Here is a 23,774-nt window from a genome sequence, read left to right as displayed (position 1 = left end):
ATCAACTTAAGCTTTAAACTGGAATATTCCCTAACTCTTTAAAACAGGCCACAATAATCCCTATCTTCAAAACAGGTGATAAATTATCTGTTAATAATTATCGACCGATATCATTACTCAGCACAATGTCTAAAATTATAGAAAAGGCGGTGAAACATAGACTCTGTAAGTTCCTTGAAAATAATAAAATATTATCGGATAACCAATATGGCTTCCGCAAAGGGAAGAATACCTCTGATGCAATAGCTGCTCTCACAAAAATTGTTTCCCAAAATCTTGACAAAGGTCGCAAACTACTTGCTGTTTTTCTTGACCTCGCAAAAGCATTTGATACGGTTTTCCATCCCTTACTACTTAAAAAACTTCAACAGATCGGCATTACAGGGATAGCCTACACGTGGTTTAAAAACTATTTAGCAAATCGTACACAACAAACCCTTATCCACTCTGACAAAATATATATGAACAAAAAATTATCCATGTCCTATGGGGTCCCTCAAGGTAGTGTACTAGGGCCAATTCTATTTCTCATATATATCAACACACTATGCACTATGAATATTGGAGGCAAGATAATTTCATTTGCCGATGATACAGTCTTAATATTTGAAGATGAAACATGGCAATCAGTTACAAACAAAACTAATATTGGCCTAACAAAAGTTAAACATTGGCTAGACACAAACCTCCTCACACTTAATATCGACAAAACACAATATATGACGTTTTCTATACCCAAACAAAGCTTTCCCAATAACTGCCCCAAACCTACCATCCACTCGTGTTCACTCAACATACAGACTCCTGAAACCTCACATAATATTCAATGCACGTGTTCAACTCTTAAATCTTCAAAGGAAGTTAAACACTTGGGAATAATAATCGATGACCAACTACGCTGGGAAACCCGTATAAAAGAAACAACAAAAAGACTTCGTAAACTCTCCCACATATTCTGCTTTCTTAGATCCACCTTAGACCTAACAACTCTAAAAAGCGTATATTTTGCCCCTTTTCAATCCATAGCAGCATATGTTATTCTGGGATGGGGTGGCTGTGCAGAATCTGTCATTAATCCAATAATTACAGTACAAAAACTAATTCTCAGAATTATATTTAAATGTTATCCTACCTATCCCTCCAAAATACTATTTACTAAAATTAGGGTCTTAGATATTCGCCAGCTATTCATTAAGACAAGCTTATGCTACATAAGAAAAAATGACTAGCTAGTGGCTCTTCAACACCAAGTAAACACCCGCTTTTCATCAAATCTGGGATGCGTGGTCCCAAAAACCAAAGAGGGTCCGAAGAACCCGGGTCCTGCATAACGAATGTCGAACGCTCTGCCTCGCGACTAGAGATATTTCGCGCGACGCGGCGTTATCGGCCTTGATTAGTAATTTTAATGATTCAAAATAAAAATAATTAATCGAAATACCAAGCGACTCTACCGGCTCGATTTGTAAGCTATATTTCGACCAAAATATCATAAAAGTACCGTTAATTAAAGTAAAGGTAAATTAACAAATTTATGTAATTTTTTACTACATTATTACAAATGGTTGATAAAAAAAATAATTAATCAAAATACCGAGCGACTCTACCGGCTCGATTTGTAAGCTATATTTCGACCAAAATATCATATAGGTACCGTAAATTAAAGTAAAGGTAAATTAACAAATTTATGTAATTTTTTACTACATCATTACAAATCGAAGATAAATAAAAATAATTAATCAAAATACCGAGCGACTCTACCGGCTCGATTTGTAAGCAATATTTCGACCAAAATATCATATAGGTACCGTAAAGTAAATTAAATTTAAATTAACAAATTTATATAATTTTTTACTACATTATTACAAATCGTTGATAAAAAAAATAAAAGTTATAAAAATATGGGATTCGAACCCGGGTCCTGCATAACGAGTGTCGAACGCTCTGCCTCTAGACCGAGGTTATTACGTATTCGACCAAAATATCATATAATCAAAATATCTAAAAGTCGCAGTACGAGAGCATTTTATCACTTTAAAAAAATTATTATTAAATTAATCACAAAAAGAAAAAAAATAGTTAAAGCGGGGATCGAACCTCGGTTCTTCACGACGACAATCGGGCACTCTGCCTCTAGATCGCGAAGCTGAGTTTGGAGAGTGACCTAAAGTAGGTATATAATATTGGCTAAGCTCCTATAGCGAAATGATCACGGTTTTTCATGACGGTCATGAGTTGGTTTTACTCCGGTCCTTGAAATTGCATAACGCGCGTAAAGAAGTTTCACTTCAAAAAAAAATCTTGTTCCATGTAAAGGTTTTGTGTGTGTGTGTGTGTTTTTTATAAGTTCCACCCCATTCCACTAACCATATTGTATCATTAATTGACAGAAGGAAAAGTACGTCATTCAGAGTAAATCCATATTAATTCTGTTTTCCTTATTTCTTATGTTTACTACCATTACTAAAAGGTTAAAGTCCTTAAATATTTACTATTGCGAATCGACTTAGATCATTTTCTACCTCGTTTCCTAGAAGGCTCAGGCCCCTCCGTGTATCTCTAATTTAAAGAAGGTATTCTGATGAGCTCGATAAATGGTCTCTCTATAAATAGTTCTAAACATAACTTCTCTGTTTGTTATAACTAACACATGTTTATTGCAGATTTCGTTCCGCACTTCAAGGACATCCTGGTGTTCAACATGTCCGGGCTTACGCGCAGTGACAAGCTCCGCTCTGCGCACCTGCACATCCACCGTCGCCGCCTGTCCCCGGCCAGCAAGCAGGGGAAGGCGGGCGGGGGCGCCAGGGCAAGCAAGGCGGGCAAGGCAGGACCCGTGCTGCCGCCGCCCTGCCGCGTGCGCCTGTACCAGCTGTTGACGGGGGGGCCGGCAGGACCTCCGCACACCACCGGGGATGACAGGGAGCTCAGTGAGATGGAAAGGACCAAGCTTAGGTCGCTGGACTCGGTGCTTATCACACAGGTACTAACTAGCATTATGCTTATTGCATTATTCTCAATTGAAATTCTTCTGCAATTTTATTGACTTTGTATTTTAGGTTGGAATACGTTATTAGGTTGTAACTAGTAGACCAGATTTATTGGCAGATGCATTGGAGGTTCCAAATTAGTTCAACGTAAATTAAGCTTCGTTTATTAAATAAATTAGAGCCGTGAGACTTTCGAAAGAGTAACCTACTAGTTCACTACTAGAAAATTTTCAACAAGAAATTATAAGTGAAATTACAAACTTAGATAAAAACATTAATGAACCAAAGCATGTAACAAAAAAGTGGAGAATTCCTTAACAAATTTAACACCTTCAAACAGTAATCAATCGGTCTCGACTTATGGAGCCGAAACAAATCAACGTCCCATAGTGGAAAATAACATTTCTTTACATCAACCAGCAGATATCGTAATGCCGCCGCAGGAAGACAAATCTAAAGTACCCATTTTTGGAGATGAGGGTGGAAGACAAATGAGACGAAGTATTGAAAAAAATTCAAAAACAATAGAATGCCGGAGTTATACTTATCCCGGTGTCACTGTAGACAAATTTAGTGCAACAATATTACAGTCATGTGAAATCCTTACAAAAAAAGATTTTGTCATCATTTTTACCGGGACAAATGAAAAATCGCCGAAACATATAATTAGTCACTTGTACTACATTGTAAATAATCTTCACCACACCAATATTATAGTGCACTCGGTACACAAAAATAATCATTTGAATGTTTCCAGACTCAACCACAAAATAAGGTCTCACGCTGCTCTATTCAAAAATCATTGTCAGTTCATCGAGCCAATTTTCCACGATCGAATGAATGAATACGATATCTCGAAATCGACGAGTTTAGCAAAAATAAACATAATTGATATAATTAAGAATAACCACCGGAATATGTGCTATAATATCGAGAAGAAAATAAAAATGCATGAACCCAAATCTACCTACACGTAAACTCCAAAAAACTGGATCCCGATAATGCCGGAAAAATCACCAATTTAACGGACGAAATGGAATCTTATAATAACAAAGAAAAACGAAATAGTCAATCGACGACCACCAGTCATATCGAAATTTACTATATAGAAACAAAAAACTACATATATTAATATAATATATTTATATTTTCTCATTATACTTGTAATCACAATTTTACAGGTGTGTATTTTGTACCTTCTTTAAAATGGATTACATCTATTTACTGTCAATATCTCCTGTATTATACATATTCTCCTATGTACACTGTATCATGTATCACTTCTATGTAAAAGCCTTTTTATATAAATTAATAAATAGATGACGTAACTCTCTACAAACAGTTGGGAACAAACAAAAACCAAACTGCAATCTCATTCCTTTACCTAAATATTAGAATCCTGAAAAGAAAAGTCGACGAGATCCTTTGCTTATTAAAAACAATTGACTACAAAATCAACATCATACTTTTGTCAGAAACTTTGCTCAAAGAAACGGACGTACCATACATCAATATTGAATGCTACAAACACGAGGCATCCTGCCGACCTGAGGGCATCGGTGGTGGAGTATCCATATTTATTGAAGAAAACTTAGAATATAACTTTTTTTTGTGTATTACAGGCTATGTGTCCATTTACAATACACATGTTACATTAACTACATATAGATGATTTTTTATTATTCTTTATTTTGGCATTCACCCATTAGAGGTGATCTTGGCCATATACAATTAACATTTTCTTATTAACAGTATCATCATAAACATAATTATCATAATGTTATCATAATGTAACATAAATAAACCAAACATAACATAAACGTAACATAACACACTTATATAAACGGTACAGAGCTGGTAACAGTAGGTTATCACAAAATTATAAAAATAGGAACATGTGTACAATATAAGTGGGCGCTTTTCGTGATTTAATCAAAGATTTTTCTAAGATTATTAGCGTTTTTTTTTTTTAAACAGAACTATGAAATTGGCAATCTTATAAACAAACACAGCACACAGGAGTAAACAAATGTGATTATAAAACATAAAGATTAACATCTATATACGAAACAATGAAAGAAAAAAATAATAGAAATAACAAGTTATAAATAGTGATTTTTGGCATTGACATGCCTCTTGAATTCTTCAAGGCTACTTTTAAAAATATCGATAGTCTTGGAGGTGTTGTTTAACAGCGCCATACCTCGTGTCATGCTATGCCGAGCTAGTACGTCCGTTTTGCCACGTGGGATACATAGCAGATCATGGTGCCGTCCCTGGCTGTAGTTGTTCGGTACGAACAACTTATAGCATTCCAGAAGGTATGGGCTATCTATTAAATTATTAAGAATTTTGTACGCCGTTACTGCAAGGTTCCCACTCCTCCTCGAGTGGAGACTTTGGTAGCGCGTTTCGGCAAGCAAATCTTTGTGATGCATGAATCGCGGGTACTCTCCGTACATTCTCAAATATATGTATCTCAAAAACTTTTTTTGAATCTGTTCTAATTTTTCAATGTATTTTTGTTGGTATGGGGCCCATACAGCAGAAGCGTATTCAATTTTAGACCTTATAATGCAGTTGTACAAAGTCATCATTGCCTCGGGATTGGAAAATTGTTTGCAGAGTCTTATGACAAATCCAAGAAGCTTGTAGCATGATGTCGTCAACTGCAATATATGGTCCGAAAACGTAAATTTGGGATCAAAGACTACCCCAAGGTCCTTGATGGATTTTACTTTTGACAGTATATCATTTTTGATGCAATAATCGAATTTGATAGAGTTTCTCGAACGTGTATACGACATAGCGACACATTTTTTTGTATTAAAAAAAAATTTATTTTCATCAGCCAATGATGAAATTGAATCTAAATCAGTTTGCAATTTGACACAATCTTGACCATCACAAATTTTCTTAAGAATTTAAGATCGTCAGCAAAAAGCTGGCAAGTGGAATGTTTGATGCATTCTTGAATGTCATCAATTAAGATTATAAATAATAGAGGCTCTAGGTTTGACCCCTGTGGCACTCCAGAGAATCCTCTTAATCGGAAATATAGTAGATCCAGACAACAACTTCCTCTGGATACAATTAAACAAACTTAACTTAAACATTGGAGTGATGTATAAAAAACCGAATACCAATTTCCAATATTTTCTAGATAAGTTAAACACACAGCTAAAAACTCACAAAAGGTCCATAATACTAGGGGACTTTAATATCAACTTACTTGACTCCACAAACACACACACTTGTAAATACACAGAAATCATCAAGTCAAGCAAATTCAATATAATGAACAAAATAAACAAAAAACATGCGACACGTATCACAGAAAGCACCAACACCATTATTGATCACATCATCTCAGAAAAAAAAACATTTCTATATGCCAAACAATACGGTTTCAGAAAAAAGTCTAACACTCTTTCTGCAACTAATGATATTATAAATAAACTTAGAACTAGCATAGATAATAGAAACTATGTCATAGCAATTCTCGCAGACCTTCAAAAAGCCTTTGAAACCGTAAGGCATGAAATACTGATTAAAAAAATAGAAAAAACAGGCATAACCGGTCCAGCCATCAAATTAATTAAATCATAGCTATCAAACAGAAAACAATATGTTGGCAAAGCAGATAATAACAGTCAGCTAGATAGTATAAACTATGGAGTTCCGCAAGGATCTATACTGGGGCCCCTTCTATTCCAAATATATATAAATGACATCTGCCAGTTGAAACTACATGGTGAAATATTTCTATACGCAGATGATACTGCAATATTTTACTTGGGAAAAAACGAAACTCTATTATAACAATCTCAAAAGGATCTTAAAATATTAAACAGTTGGCTAATAAAAATAAATATTAACAATAAATATTAATAAATCCGGCTACATGATCCTAAGCTCACCTAACATAATAATACCGTCGCATAAACCTTTGCAAATAGAAGAAAGGGACCTGCTTATTCTAGATAGCGAAAAATACCTTGGCTTACATATTGATAAACACCTGACATTTAAACAACACGTAGAAAAATTAAAAGCGAAAATCATCCCACTAATTGATGTATTTGGTAGAATTGCCCATCTTCTACCAACAGAGGTAAAGAGGGGCTTATACTTTAGTTTAATCCAGTCCCATCTAAATTATACTATAGAAATACAGGAAAACACGTACATTACATACCTAAATTATTTACAAACAATACAGAACAAGGTTATTAAAAAAACTCTTCAATTATAACCCGGACACTCACACAAAAAAACTATACCAAGAAATGAAACTCTTGAAAATAAGAAAATTGTACGAATACAACATATGCCTCCTAATCTACAAAATCCAAAATGGACTTGTACACACAAACACAACATTTAAACAAACGTCACAAGTACACGAATATTATACTAGGCAACATAACAAATTGTACAGAAATACAGTAAGGACTGAAAGTGGCAAAAGAGGCATTGGCCACGAGGGTGTACAAATATACAATCTCCTTCCAGATAACCTTAAAAAGGAGAGTATAAATGTATTAAAAAAAACTTTTTAATCTTTAGTTATTAGAACAAAATTAGAAAACTACTTATTTAATGTTGCCTGTCCTTATTTATGTTAAGAAAGTGAATTGTAAAATTTCTTTTAACTTAATAAATATATAATAAAAATAATAATAATAATAATAAACCATTTTTATTTGTATGAAAATTCCTTTCGTACTCTTTTCACAGAGCGTGAAATTGAAAAAAACATTAAGTTTTCAAATTATTACTATTTTGTAGCTAAGCTTGTATCATGTTCAGCCATTTATTTAGCTGCGGTCGACCTTTTTATCATAACTTCAAAACAGTGGTTTTAGCCATTAAGGAATGTATGTTAATATATAAAACGTTTTCAAAATATTCGTTCCGAAGCCGGAATATGTAGGTTTATGGCTTTAAGTTAAGGCAATCTCCCCCTCCGTAACGCCCACATAATAAATTAAGCAGTTTCATTTAGCAGAGAGGGCGGCTGTTTTTACTAAAGCGAGTAAATGCTTTGCATAGTGTTTCCTCGTGGATAAAAAAACATCACTTACCACAAGCGGGTTGTCATTGACTTGAAATTCAAATCAGGTTCCCTACTGGTACTGTACTGGCTCTGACTCGATCGGCCGAGGCAATAAAAACAAAATACGGGAAACTTTTTGGAGTAACTCGAAGGCTAAGCGCAAATTGTTATTCAATATTCCAGAACAGGTCAAAACAAATATATTATATTTGATGACAGTAAAATATATTCGTGTTTTTACTTGCCGCAACGGTTTTAGCTTCTTCTTATGGGAATGGAAAATCTAAAACCATTTACATACATATTTATGTAAGTAATCGAAATAAGATATAGATTTAGGAACTTGTAGGATGATATATACCCTATAGCGTATAGTGTTTGCTTCACTTTCACGATGCCTACAGAGAATTCACTCCTTTTAGCAAGTTTTAATTTAAGAAATGAGGTTGTCTATTGTAAAATTGACCTCAGAAAATCAAATAATCCTTTCACAAAATCGAACGATTCCTTTAGAATTCGGAAGGTAACCCATTTTTGAGACTGAATCGCAAAATATAGCAGAATATAGAAGAATCGCTAGCCACAAAATGATGTGAAATAATTTGACAAAAATCGTTAATTTATTTTCGCTGTATAATAATAATAATAAATAAGGCAAATGAAGGAATGATGTAAATTTCCATTTTATGTTTTGCTATATAAGAATTTTTTAACAAAATATTGTCAATTATTAGGAGATTTTTTGAGATATCTTATTTGTTTGTATGTAGTAAATAGTATTATAAATACATCGCTCCTGTATACCTACACCTAGATGTGGTTGTAAGTAATTTGAAATAGAGTGAGATGATTTGGTGTTCCAGGCCACTAGGGGAGGATGGCACACAATCGACATATCGATGGCCCTCAAGGAGATGCTCAACTCTCTCTCAGCCAGCCCAGCCGCCATCTTTGGGGTGCGCTTCGAGGGACCGCGCGGTAAGCACTAAGCCCTCCCTCCCATACCCACACCCACACAACCACCCAACCTTACCCTCCCCCTGTTGTCTTAACACTTGTTGTTTGACAAACTCGGCTGTTTCTTGATGTGAACCAACCAATGTTTGAAAATAGTGCCTGTCAAACAAATAACAACCGGAGAAAAGCTAAACAATATTAAGATATTTCCAATAATTCTTTTTATATTCATCGGATTAAAGTAATGCATAATAAAATAGTTATTCAATATATTGAGTAAAGGTTAACTAAAAATTCATTAGACTGAATGGTTTCCTGCATGCGAGCTGCATAACGATGGCATGGTTTTAATACTTTTGTGACGTACAACCCATAGATAAATAATATCAGTTTTTGATAACAAAATCAAACCTCTTTTATCTCAGAACTCGTTTTCAGTAATAACCCTGAAATATTACTGAATTTTTCATCTACTGAGGTTATCTACATAACCAAGAGCTTGAACTCAACATGTATACTTTAAATCTATGGAAAACAAAACGTATTTTGGAAATATGAAATAATTGGCAATAATAAGTTGATGACCTGAAGCAATGCTTTATGTAACTTTGAATGTATTGAATTTCCCGGAATGGAACTGAAGCACAAAGTATAGTCGAATAAATCTGGGTATCGATGAGAGTTCCTCAAGGAGCGCGCCGAGAGCTCGTCACTTCTCCGATACGAGAACACTTGAACATTCTGTATAGGCTAAATTAAGACGAGAGGCGATTGTTATGATCCTCGAATTCTTATTTTAATGTATTCATTTTGTTGTTCGACTTACTACAAATACTACAAATGGATATTTTACGAAACAAAATGTTTTATTATTTATTGTTATCAAGTTTAATTGTGGAACTTCATTTTAATATTGAGTTTTTCTTTTATTTATTCAATAATATTATTAAAAAAACTGTGGCACAGTTTCATAATGCCTTTAGAAGGCGAAATAGCTGTCATTTGTTTTGAACGTTTTTTTTAATGAATTGAATAATAATGTTATTGAATTTATATAAAAGAAAAGACTTAAAATAAAAAAAATAAATAAAAATATATATATTTAGTTTTGGGGATGAAGAAAAATTCGTCGTTAAAATCTATTTGTTACATGTACATTAATGTCGCGCATTTTTGGGATATTTCACTTCACTTGCGCTTTACTCCATACTGTAATAGCAATATTTTGTCACACAATATTCATTGTGTATGTAGGTGTGTAGGGCATGCGAATGAAACATTTATTCAGAACGGCTAATGTAATATAACTCATATGTCGTATTAATAACCTAACGACTGCGTGGAAATTAACATTGATGAAAGTCAAGTAATTTAACTTGTATTAAAAATTTATATCAATAATGGGAGTTAAAAAATATATTTTTTCGTAGGAAGCAATCACTTTGTGGTTAGACATTACAAAAATCGTGGTTAATAAACAAAGTGTTTTATTTGATTTAATATAATTTTTTTTTTCTTTCAGGTAAAGCTATAACAGCACAACATTTTTTGAAAGACACTGGAGATAACATGCCGTCATCTTTCATAGTAGTATATTCTGAAGATAATTTGATTCGAGATGGATCCACCAAAATTCCAGGCGGTAAAAAAATGAGTCAACAACAAATGCAAATAATGTCAGAATTGCTGGAGAAAGCTGGAAACAATGAGGGGATGCTTAAACAAGCCAAAAGCAAACAAAGTAAGGCTAATATTAAAAAGTTCAGAGGCTTTGAATCCGATCCAATACGTCACGAGAAGAAATATTACAGGGAAACTCACGCAGCCGACAGGAAAAAGGACTTTTATTCTAATGACATCGTTGGCAACAACGCAAATCTAAAAGGTACCTCGAATGATGTTTTATCTCCTGGAAACGGAGACATTATAGAGTTGTTAGACTATGATAGAGTTAGACAAGTAAACAAACTCAGAAGACACAACCATAAAACTATCAACAGTCTTAGTCTGCGATATGATACTGACACCAAGAAAGTGGTGCAAAGAAAACTGCGAAAACCTCGTCATTTCAATCGTAAATCTGAGGAACAACGTATTAAGAGGAATAATTTCCCTCCGCGAAATAATGGAGAACAATCGAAGAGTAAGCTTTTTATTTCAAATAATCCCAACGCCAGCGCGGAAAGCAGAGTCAGGCGATCCACTGATGATGACACTGTCATGGAGCAGTCATTCAACGATGATCGTGGAAAAGTTATAATCGAAGAAAATTATGATAGTAAACCATACAGCGAAAAAGTAAAAGAAGTTGACAGCGAAGATGATATGGGAGATTTGTCTTACGATTTGAACGCGAGGAATACTGCGAAGACTATCTCCGCTTCTGATTCGACAAAACTGATCGAAATTAATAAGATTTTTAAAGACGGCTATTTTGTTTACGAGAACAAGCCCGATCATAAGAATGACTTCGCTCACAACTACATAGACGAAATTAATGAAAAATCCAATGGGCATTCGACGGACACGAGGTGGGAACACGGAAACATGGAGTCAGCGGATGGATTCAAATCCAAGATTGAAAAACAAACTTCAATTGGCTTTTCGGGTGAACATTCGAGTGATAATATTCCAGAGAGGCGAAGGCATAAACATCAAAAGGAGGCGCGCAGGCTCTACAAGGACGATCAGGGCGAGTACAGCGCGCAGACACTGCAGCAAGACGCGGATCCCGGATACGAGGTAACTTATTCTCTATTCATTCAGTTATAATCAAAAAGTCATTCTAACCGTACGTAACGTATAACGTCGCTTATAATGTCACATAAGTACGCGTGCGATCTTAAAATAATATTTTGATTTATTTGACAAGCGTAAAATGCTTTGATCCTGGAGGTGCTGCCTTCTGGACGCAGTACTGCACGGATTCTTCCTGGTTATGACTGTGTATGAAGATGTATTTTCCATTTAGGTATTTTCCTCTATACTTTGTTGTTCTTGAATTCTATTTTGCTTTTTATTGAAGTAGAAACTCTGTTGTACACTTGCAACGTTGCATTTATTACTAATTTCAATAAATGTGGGCTTGGTAAATGTGAAACTAATAAAACGGAAAAGTATCTCTAAATGTATAGAAGAGGCAACCAAGTATAAATGAGACAGCATGATAGTAAACACGCAACAAAAACGTATGCTTCCGAGCTTGTAACTTTTGTCATAGATAGGAGTATAACAGTTATAATCTACCCACAAGATTCATTATTTTTTACCCATCAACAAGAAATTTACTTGGTGATCGATCTCAATATTCCAAAGCAAGTAATCACCACAATAAGTAGATACCAATCTCTATTAGAAGCTTGAACCAAAACTATCTACATAAATACCTTTTTTTAGGAAATTGTCACATCACTACAGTGTAATCGGGTTTAAGTGGTTTCCTTCGACTTTTTTACGTCAGACATTCATTTTTCTGTGTCCTCTGGTGCCTACCCAATTGGTGACTTAAACCTATCGAGTAAGTTTGCCCTAATTAATGAGTTTCATAAGTATGCTAAAGCGAGGTAGGCAGTTATTTGTGCGGGAAACAGTAACTGTGTTCTCCAGTCATAGAATATAGAATTTGAATGAAGATCTCTCCGCTCCTCTCCGAAGAACACTCGCGACTCGGAGGCAAGAACGTTTAATTTCTCTCTTTGTTCGAAAACTTAGGCTTCATGCACCATTAATTCTGCGCGATTTATATTCGCCGCCACTGCAAACTACCGCCATTTACCTGATCCCGTCTCGCTCTCTCTCTCTCTCTCTCTCTCTCTCTTAGTTTTTAAATTTTATATAACACCGCACAGGATAACTATATCGCCACCCGATTGGTCTTAAAAAGGTTTGGAATACATGAAGGAGGAAAATCAGATGCCGGTGGCTCGTTCCCCAAACGAGCCGTTCACGCAAAACGAGTTGAAGAAACGACCCGTTCTATGAAGCCAACACCAATTGTGAATAGATGTTCCACTCCGTCAAGTTCCACGCACGTGCACCAGTGCACCGGATCATTGCTGCTAGTTCTTTAGACCAGAACATTGTATCTGTGCATTAGATATGACAATGGTCTGTTAACAACGGATTATCAGTCAGACGGACCGCCCGGCCCTCCTTTAACCGCGCCACCAAAAGGTATTGTCACAATCGTTCTGTTTAAGGCTCCATAGTGAGCGTGCAAAAAGAAGAAGAAGATGGTTTGAAAGGGAGATATGTGAACTCGATTGTCAGAGGGAGCGCGCCAATATTAAAAGACGATAAGAAACGAGCATCGTGGAAATATATAAATGCGTTAAATAAGTGAAACAAAGGTGTTTTAAAAAAATTCTGAGCATCCGATTTTTTTCTATCGAGAGAATTTCATATAATTACCGTTTTGTCTCAACAAATATGTGGATATTATTTTCAAAAACAATATATATATTTTATTGGGAACTTACAACTTGTTCAAGAAAAATATATTTTAAATCGGCACAAATTCGGAATTCTGGGGCTATTAGGGGGATGCGGGGGCAATTAGGGGGATACAGGGGCAATCGGGGGGGATGCGGAGGCCATTAGGGGGATGCAGGGGCAATCAGGAGGGATGCAGGGGCAATCAGGGGGGATGCGGGGGCAATCAGGGGAGATGCAGGGGTAATCAGGGGGGATGCGGGGGCAATCAGGGGGGATGCGGGGGCAATTAGGGGGGATGCAGGGGCAATCGGGGGGGATGCGGGGGCAATTAGGGGGATGCAGGGGCAATCCGGGGGGATGCGGGGACAATTAGGGGGATGTGGGGGCAATTAGGGGGGAACACGGGGCTTAAGGACAAACTTTTAGAATCGGTATAGTTTTTATTTAAAATAATTTTATCAGTGCCCAAATATTTGAGTAGGTACTCATACAACATACCAAAAAAGATTTCTTTTCTTCATGAAATGTCTTTCTTTGGAGTTGTTTTCGAGTGCATTTACTTTATATTTCTTCGGCAATACTGAAAAAAATATCCACAAAATAAACAAGATAAAGAATTCTCGGAATATTTTAAAGAATTTTGGCGGAAGGATAAATATTAGGATAAGAGTGCTTCTGCATTTCTGACCAAAAGTTAAGGAAATGTTCCCGCCCATTCCCACCGCCCGCCGCAGAGATGATAAACTTCTTTTCCCGTCAAAGCTAACAACTCCAGAGTTCACGGACTTATTTGAAAAGGATCGCTTAAAAACAAACTTCTACTTTTCCTGAATGGGAATTGTCTGAATTTACTTTTTAAAATTCTTTTATTATCTGCCTCTGAATGGGTCTATACAATACTATACCAACACATAATATATTACAGAACTATTCCTAAGTTATGTTATCGTAGGACACTTCGACTCATTGACTAAGGGAAACACAAATCAACAAAAGTTATAATATCTTTTATTATGTTACCGTTAGCAAAACGCAGTAACATTATAATATATATATGAGTATGATTCAATACGATTCATTCAAAATTTTAAAAACCGCAATGCTGTTTAGCCGCTGCAACCCGTTTTCAAAGGGCATTTTACTGCAGGCAAAAAGGGGAAATGCGCCCGCTAACTTTTAGACTATTTTACTCGAGTGTACTACAAGGCGAAAAGTTGATACGTTTTATTTTCGTATAATTTTATTAGGAACATTTAATAGAGTGATGACAAATAAGAATACAAATTGGTAGAAGAAAAATAAAAGTAAGATCATCAATCTATTTACAAAATGTTCTCATCGTGTGTTGAGTATTGGATAGAAAAATAGAAAGGGTTAAAACGACACATGCTAGAGAGAGAGAGAGAGATAGGGTTGGAAAAGCAATATTGCTGTTCAATGTTTCTGTTCCAACAGCCTTACTAATAAAAAAAAAACACTTCTTAACCGTTATTTCTTTAATTCAACTTTTTTCAGGTTTGAAATTAAAATATTCCTATTTACAATTATTGGAGTATATTTTAAATTCCTAAATCGAATAGTAAATTTATCTAGTTTCTAAAAATGGTATTTGTAATACCTAGGTATATAGCAAATTTTAAATTCTTTGGAAATATTCCGAAATTCGTTGAGAAATTTCAAGTTTATACAACAGATAAACAACCCTCTTTGACCGTATAAAAATGCATATTATATATCTTTCCATTTACTATTTTATGGCTGTTAAATGTTAGTTTCTATTTTTATTTTTCAGTTTAATTAACCGAATGCTATGGAACAGTCGTAACGACACGTTACAACGTTATTACAATACTTATTTTCATACATTTATACAAAAAATATAAATATAACAAATTTTATAACACGAGATAGTGAAACTTTATGTTTTTGACAATAAAATCGGTTTTTATCACTGTGCTAGATAGAATAAAAATTTGAGGGCACTTAGGGGCGTAGTTTTGCATTACATACGTTTAGTTAAGGCAGTTTCATTTCTAGAATTAAAGCAAGTGCAGTGCCAAGTGCCAAGTGCCAAATGCCAATTGAGCAGAGCAATAAAGCGCTTAGGCCGTTAACTGCCGCTATCCGCTGCCGGTGGCGGTGGCGGTGGCGCGGGCGGTGCGCAGCTAATCTCCCCGAGGGACTTTTCGCATGCAAAGGAACATCATTTCAACTGTAAAGCGATTGATTACTTTATACTTTTTTCAGTTTTATAATTTTATTGTTCATCCAAAGCGCGGTAGACAGTTCAGTGTCCATTGTTTGTGTTTACACTTGTCAGACGTGTCTTTTTAGTGTGCTAGAGTAAGTCAGACTTTAAAATTCGATGTTATTGGTATTGTTGTAGCCGAAAATTATGCACATTGAGAGAGTGAGATCAATGCATATCCGACTAAAACGATATTTATTTTTAAAATGAATAATGGATTTAAATCGAATATTCTACGACGAATCATATGAACTTAATTATTGTTGATTTTTTCGAAATATATTTTAAAATAACGAATAACTATAGCTCCGAAATGCATTTGATAATTTACACAATATATCACACATTACATCTGATAGTACTATTGTCCTAGCGTCTGGACGATGTAGGCCCTCTGAGTGGTCAAATTAAAATTGTCTGTTTCGGTTAAATTCAGCTAACTTGAAAATTAAGACACGATTTCATACTAAAATAGGATCGCCTCATAATAATACGAGATTTCTTCAAAAGCATCGTTTCTGCTCATATAATTTTTGGATAATATCAAAGAAAATATGTTTTAGAAAGTTCATAATCCATTGGATTAATTACATTACAATGAAAATTATCCACAGTTACGTGATTATGTTTGACGTTTATAAAAAAATCACGCGTTCCTTCAATGGCCGATACGCACGGCTATAGATGGCCGACAGAGCGCACCTCTGGCGGTATAAAAACGAACCAAATGAATGGCGCGAATATTTAAATATGCAGCTCACAATATTTGACTACTTACGATTAACAAGCGTTTAATAAGAAGATTTCTTCTGGAAGTTTATCACTTTGTAATGTCATTTTTCATTATTATTTATATATTTTTTGTTTATTAATTATATCTGATTTTATACTGACATGTTTTCTAATTTCTAAAATTTCAAAATTATTTATTTGCGATGCTTTATATCCTAAGTGAAGTATTTTAAGACCTGATTTTTTATCGAAAGTGTGATCATTATTCAAAAGAGGATTTGCAAACTCAGATTCACTATTTCCATTTAGAGCCCTGCGATATTCTTTAGTTCTGACTTCAACGTTTCTATTGGTTCTAGAAATTACAATCATCCCAATTGAGTTTTTAAGCTCCTGATTTTTTTGTTTGAATATTGCTATCTTTATTATTAAGAATATATTTCTTCATTGTTATTAGTGTAAAACGCCAGTTGAATAGTACCAGGATTGTTTTTATATATAATTTTAGAAGTATCGTTATCCACAAACAGAATTCTACGCCATTGTTTATTTCTATCTTTAGAAAGACCGTTTGAAGAGAATATGTTTAATTTTTTTATTTAGTATTTCAACTATCAATTTATTACTATTTGTCTTATGAATATATTGTTTTATGGTTATATGCTATTTGTTTATTTCAGGTCTTAAAATACTTCACTATAAATAATTTTGAATTTTTAGAAATGAGGAAACATGTTAATATAAAAGCAGATATAATTAACAAGAATTTTTTTTTAAACTCTTTTAAATATTTTCCTACTCAACTGGTCTTTCCCGTCTAACGATATTGTAATTCCTAATTATTATAAACCCAGCCTACTCTTACCCCTCCCCCCTCCTTCCACTTATTCTTTCCCAATTGCAATCTATATTTAATTTTTGTCTTCGGTGTATACTCAATAAAATGTAAACATTATATTTACTTATTTATTGGAAAATTTACATAGCGCCGCTTTTGTGAGATATCACTTCAGGGGCGCTATATTGTAATAATCTACCTTTATATATAGATTTTTACTCTCCTGATGATGTTGTATATATAATCTAACTTTAAACTTTATTAGATACAGTAACAGTTGTAGGTAAAGAATTACCACCAGTTGGAGTAAAATTAACACCTTTTAATTAAACCGACTGCTAATCTCATCGCACAATTACCCTCATTTTATTCATAAACACGGGTACAATTATTAATCAATATGTAATAATCTATTATTTAAGTCAACTTTGTTATAACTATCTTTAATTGTGACAAACTAAACGATATTGATTCAACTTATAGACATTGATTGTTGTAACACATATTTGATTGTTGTAACACATATTAACTACCTAGCGTCGGTCCAAAATTAACATCATCAGAAAGATTAGCATTATTTACTAGTCATACCAATACTATTTCTGACTTATCAATCCGTTTTCCCAATGACAAGTTTTTAATCATTGGCGACTATAACATGCCCAATATCGAGTGGAATAATCAACAAATGCCAAGTAATAGAGATCAATGCGCACTCGCGTTACTTAACTGCTTATCTTTTGCAAATTTAACCCGATTTAACCATTTACCTAACAAATTCGGTCGAATTCTGGACCTCGTCTTCTGTAACACTTCAGTTAGACCACCCATTAGTTAAAGAAGATGCTCATCATAAATCATTGATTGTAGAACTAGAATTTCCATCCACTATTGCAACCCTCTCAACTCCTCGAACAATAAAATTATTCCATAAAGCAGATTATGCAGAGATCAATGAGAGACTGAAAGAAACCGACTGGTCAACCGTTATAAATGCACCGGATGTAAATACAGCGTTAAATTCGTTTTATGTTATAATTGAACAGATTATCGAAACGTTTATTCCTAAGAAAGTTGTGAAATCTGGAAAATACCCACTATGGTACACGGCAGCCTTAATAAAAATAACAAACGAAAGCGCCATCGGAACCCCATTGATTATCTTTCATTTTTATTGCTTCGCAAAAGGCAAAAAACAGTCGCTTCAGCAGCTTACAAAACCTACATTTCTACGATAGAATCCGGTATACAGCATATACCGGATTTGTGTTGTACATGTTAAAAAAATATGGTCCTACGTCAATTCTCAAAGAAAATCTCCTGCCATCCCTGATCATATGATTTACGGTGAAAAGGTGATTTACGAGGAGTAGCCAACTTATTTTCTGAGTATTTTGGATCTGTATTTTCGAATGCTCAACCTGCACATACAAGCAATGCCAGTCTTTTCTCTAATTAAAATAGCATAATCAACTCAATCGAGATCAATGAAGACATCACATTCAGATACCTTAAGTCCATTGATATCAAAAAGGGACCAGGGGATGATCAACTTCCAGGGATCTTCATAAATTATTGTAGTAAACAATTGACACCCCCCATTTTTGCTATTTTGGGTTTTTAACTGCTAGTCATATAATATTGCCGCGCATAACGGCTTAGACGTTAGAACGAATAATATCATTGCGAATGGGCGAATATGAATGAATTATTAAGAATCTCGTATGCCGAGAGACTGTAGACCAGGGGTGCTCAAACTTGAACTGCTGGCGATCTACCTCAATATTATTAGATTCCGATCGATCGACTCTGAGAAGCTGCAAGTATGTGTGATGCAGGATTGTCGTCTATGTAGGTAGGGTGTATCGTAGCGCAGGTTTACGTGTATATATAGGGACGTTGCATAATTGCATGGCCTCGAATCCACATAGAATTTGGAAGAACGACAGAAATTAGTTCGCATTATGCATTTTTTTTAGTCAAGTAAGGTGGAGGTCTGCACTAAAAACTCAATAAAAAAACTTATATTAATTATTCGAAATTGCAAGTTTATTGGTTCTTACAAAAAACAAACGAGTTCTAGTTTCTAAACTTAACTAAATAATGACTTTGGATGTTGAAGCGTGGCACTGCATGTCCTCAGCATACTTTTCATACGATGGTACGTAATTACCGAGTGCTAATCGCCAGCACGATGACATATGTTCGTCAGTTAGTCGATTGCGATATTTTGACATAATTATCTTCATTTCAGAAAATGCAGACTCGCACAAGTAAGATGACCCAAACATTGTCGTCAACTGAAGGGCGATTTGCCTTAGATTCGGATATTTATCTTCAGATATAAAATACCAGAATTTTGTGTCAGATGCTGTGGCTATGAGATGTATATCTGATATTATCTGCAATGTTCCAGAACACTCCGTTCAGTAACTCAGTTCGCTACATTTACAAATAAATAATAAAAAAGAAGGCATGAAAAATGGGAAATTTTTCTCGAGATCGACTCAAAAAGCACTCTCGATCGACCGGTCGATCGCGATCGACCGTTTGAGCACCCCTGCTGTAGACTATTCAGATGTACAATGTCAACTATAGAGACACATCCCACATGACGTAGTGTACAAAGGGTGCCTTTGAAAGCCCTTATAATAGAGGGTTATCAGTTCATTGTTCCGTGGGGGAGTAATAACAACATCATATAGTCTATTATGGCGGCAGCTGATTGCACCCAGTACAGGCAGGCCACTGCACCGCCTGAGGCACTCAACAGGCCTACCTAGACTGTTATCTACCTGACATTTATTTTTGATATTTTAAATATTTACAACTAACTAACTAACTAACTAACTAACCATCACGCCGTTTCCCCGCAGGGGTAGGCAGAGAGGACGGACCGCTAAACAACTCGGTCTTGGCACACACTTCTTGCCTCATTCACATTCATACATCGTCTCATACATACTCTTCTATTATTCTGACTCTTGACATGGCCCGACTCAAGTATCTGATTCACTTGATCGTGCTATGTCTTCCTCGGGCGTCCCCGACTTCTGCTACCATTCTAGTTATCTATTAAGTCCTAATACAATCCTTACCATTTTCACATTGCACACCGTAGTAGGGTGCCTAGGAATCTTAAGATCCACTAATATTTTATGATTTATAAATAACTGCGCTATATTGAAAACTACCAAAATACATATGTTTTTTTAATCGGTAGAAACTTCTAAAAATATATGTTTATTAGGCCTCCGAATGTCCCAACACTGCCCTGTTCATACGATACGAATTTATGAACTTCCTATCCCATAAATACCCAGACTTTGGTAAGAAAATATATTCTGGGTCCTCTAAAATTAAGGTTTTCTGTAGTTTTTAGTAAAACGGTAATCGGATAAAACAGAACACGAAAAAATAAAAGGGTAGGTTAGGTTAGTATTAATCTTTTGCCTACCGACTGTCGGAATAATATTTTGAGCGTGCTCGCTAACATCGCTGACTGATCAAAGATGACGGATTTCGTCAATATCGTATTGGCAAAGTGCTTTATGGATCGGTATAAAATCATTGGTAGTTACGCATATCGATCCGACATTGTAAAGTTATAGATGTCTTTGAGTTAGACCCTGTGACAATCACGTTAACATATCCTCCGGCAACTAGCTCTGAATCATACTTAAATATATTGCTGTTTTATACTTACCTCTTCAGTCGTATGTTCTGCCTTCTCGCCAATTCATTTTTCTTGTGTGGGAACAAGGGAGGTGAATTTAATTATGAACATCTATTAATTATGGGTTTGTCAAGTTTTAATACTAAATCTAAATTATACTTAGATATACTTAAATCTATAATTTAATTAGTTGTCATATGGTTCGGATTACTTCTCCACTATTCACATTGTCATTGTTCACAGTTACTACACTGTTGTCACTGAGTTGGTTCTGTTCGTTGACCTTTGTAAGACCGGAGTCCTAGGTGGCAGCTTCTGCAGTTCTGCAACTCAGGCCCCCGGGCGCGTCTGGTCACCGCACTTTCTTCGCCTCCCGGCCGCGTCTTGTCACCGCACTTTCTTCGCCTCCCGGCCGCGTCCTGTCACCACACTTTGTTCGCTTCACGGCCGCGTCCTGTCACCGCACTTTCTTCGCCTCCCGGCCGCGTCCTGTCACCGCACTTTCTTCGCTTCCCGGCCGCGTCCTGTCACCGCACTTTCTTCGCCTCCCGGCCGCGTCCTGTCACCGCACTTTCTTCGCCTCACGGCCGCGTCCTGTCACCGCACTTTCTTTGCCTCACGGCCGCGTCCTGTCACCGCACTTTCTTCGCCTCCCGGCCGCGTCCTGTCAACGCACTTTGTTCGCTTCATGGCCGCGTCCTGTCACCGCACTTTCTTCGCTTCCCGGCCGCGTCCTGTCACCGCACTTTCTTCGCCTCCCGGCCGCGTCCTGTCACCGCACTTTCTTCGCCTCCCGGCCGCGTCCTGTCACCGCTCTTTGTTCGCTTCACGGCCGCGTCCTGTCACCGCACTTTCTTTGCCTCACGGCCGCGTCATGTCACCGCACTTTCTTTGCCTCACGGCCGCGTCCTGTCTCCGCACTTTTTTCGCCTCCCGGCCGCGTCCTGTCACCGCACTTTGTTCGCTTCACGGCCGCGTCCTGTCACCGCACTTTCTTCGCCTCCCGGCCGCGTCCTGTCACCGCACTTTCTTCGCCTCCCGGCCGCGTCCAGTCACCGCACTTTGTTCGCTTCACGGCCGCGTCCTGTCACCGCACTTTCTTCGCCTCCCGGCCGCGTCCTGTCACCGCACTTTGTTCGCTTCACGGCCGCGTCCTGTCACCGCACTTTCTTCGCCTCCCGGCCTTGTCCTGTCACCGCACTTTCTTCGCCTCCCGGCCGCGTCCTGTCACCGCACTTTCTTTGCCTCACGGCCGCGTCCTGTCACCGCACTTTCTTTGCCTCACGGCCGCGTCCTGTCACCGCACTTTCTTTGCCTCACGGCCGCGTCCTGTCACCGCACTTTCTTTGCCTCACGGCCGCGTCCTGTCACCGCACTTTCTTTGCCTCCCGGCCGCGTCCTGTCACCGCACTTTCTTCGCGTCCCGGCCGCGTCCTGTCACCGCACTTTCTTCGCCTCCCGGCCGCGTCCTGTCACCGCACTTTCTTCGCCTCCCGGCCGCGTCCTGTCACCGCACTTTCTTCGCCTCCCGGCCACGTCCTGTCACCGCACTTTCTTCGCCTCCCGGCTGCGTCCTGTCACCGCACTTTCTTCGCCTCCCGGCCGCGTCCTGTCACCGCACTTTCTTCGCCTCCCGGCCGCGTCCTGTCACCGCACTTTCTTCGCGTCCCGGCCGCGTCCTGTCACCGCACTTTCTTTGCCTCCCGGCCGCGTCCTGTCACCGCACTTTCTTCGCCTCCCGCCTGCGTCTGATCACCGCACTTTCTTCGCCTCATGCCCAGCATTACGTCGCTGGGCGGAGAATAACATATCTTGAAAATCACTTTCTCTAACTCGACTGTAACTTCTTCATCCACCGCCCAGCATCACACCGCTGGACGGGGAACGCGTACTTCACCACCACCCCTGTCTCGGTCTCCTCTCTCCTCCGCCTCGATCTTTACTGTCTAGTTCCTGAGCTCGTAGGACCTGTCGCCCTACCCCGCATATCTCACTTCTTTCCTTACAACCCACATCTGTCAACACTTTCTTTGTCTTTGGGCGCACACTGCGAGACACTCACTTTACAACTCAAATTTATTTGTGACTAAATTTGATTCGTCACAACCCCCTGGAACATAAAACGAACTCAGTAATAACGTTCTTTAACGTTTTTCAAAGCTTAACAGAAGATTTTTCGAAGAAATATGAAATTTTGGTTATTCCTATAAATGGGAAAATGCAGAAAGAAGAGATGAAATAAAATGGACACAATAACACGAAGTTTTATTGTTAGGTGTAGGTACCTGTAGCTATTATTAGGTTGGGTTGTATGCAATCTAATATTAGCATCTATGTATATGTTTTACAGTAGTTTGCAGTAATAGTCTAACCAATCTAATTCTATCATGTTTAAATTCACCTAGTCAGTATTTCTATTTATCTAGGCGCAGCTGACAGGGTATTGTATAATTGGCATGCTGTGTATTTGAAATGTCTGATATTTGACATGAATAATGTGAAGAAATGTGTTGATTACAGGACGCGGTCGATGAGGATGAGGCGAGCAGTGCCGATTTCTGCCAGCTGTCCATGCTGAGGGTGAACTTCACCGAAATCGGCTGGGCGCAGCACGTCCTGGCGCCGGCCACTGTGAACATTGGCTTTTGTCTTGGCTCCTGCCCCCAAACCACCGAAGAGGTAATGTTTCAGCTCGGCTCGCACACTTTCATACTTATTATATTATTTTTATATTTTATGACCAATACCTACTCATGTAATTTTATTTGATATATTTGACACAATAACTTTTATCATTCGCATTATTAAATAATGTATGCCTCACTGAGTGATTTACCTGT

The 23,774-nt window shown here is 37.2% G+C and overlaps 1 protein-coding gene across 2 annotated transcripts in view; it reads left to right on the top strand.

Moving 5' to 3' along the window:
- LOC149426080 (uncharacterized) overlaps positions 1–23,774 on the top strand; it is a 212,564-nt gene that overhangs the window by 181,003 nt on the left and 7,787 nt on the right. For both annotated transcript variants that reach the window (XM_089635587.1, XM_089635578.1), the window contains exons 2-5: positions 2,664–2,983; positions 8,913–9,027; positions 10,529–11,748; positions 23,455–23,613. In XM_089635587.1, the coding sequence (XP_089491713.1) occupies positions 2,664–2,983; positions 8,913–9,027; positions 10,529–11,748; positions 23,455–23,613 (1,814 nt within the window). The remainder of the gene's footprint in view (positions 1–2,663; positions 2,984–8,912; positions 9,028–10,528; positions 11,749–23,454; positions 23,614–23,774) is intronic.

The sequence above is a fragment of the Hesperophylax consimilis genome, chromosome 1 (genome assembly GCF_061612785.1).
Source record: "Hesperophylax consimilis isolate HC1 chromosome 1, BYU_Hcon_1.0, whole genome shotgun sequence".
Taxonomy (NCBI): Eukaryota; Metazoa; Arthropoda; class Insecta; order Trichoptera; family Limnephilidae; genus Hesperophylax; species Hesperophylax consimilis.
The sequence above is the reverse complement of the archived record's forward strand: the minus strand, read 5'-3'. Positions and strand labels throughout refer to the sequence as shown.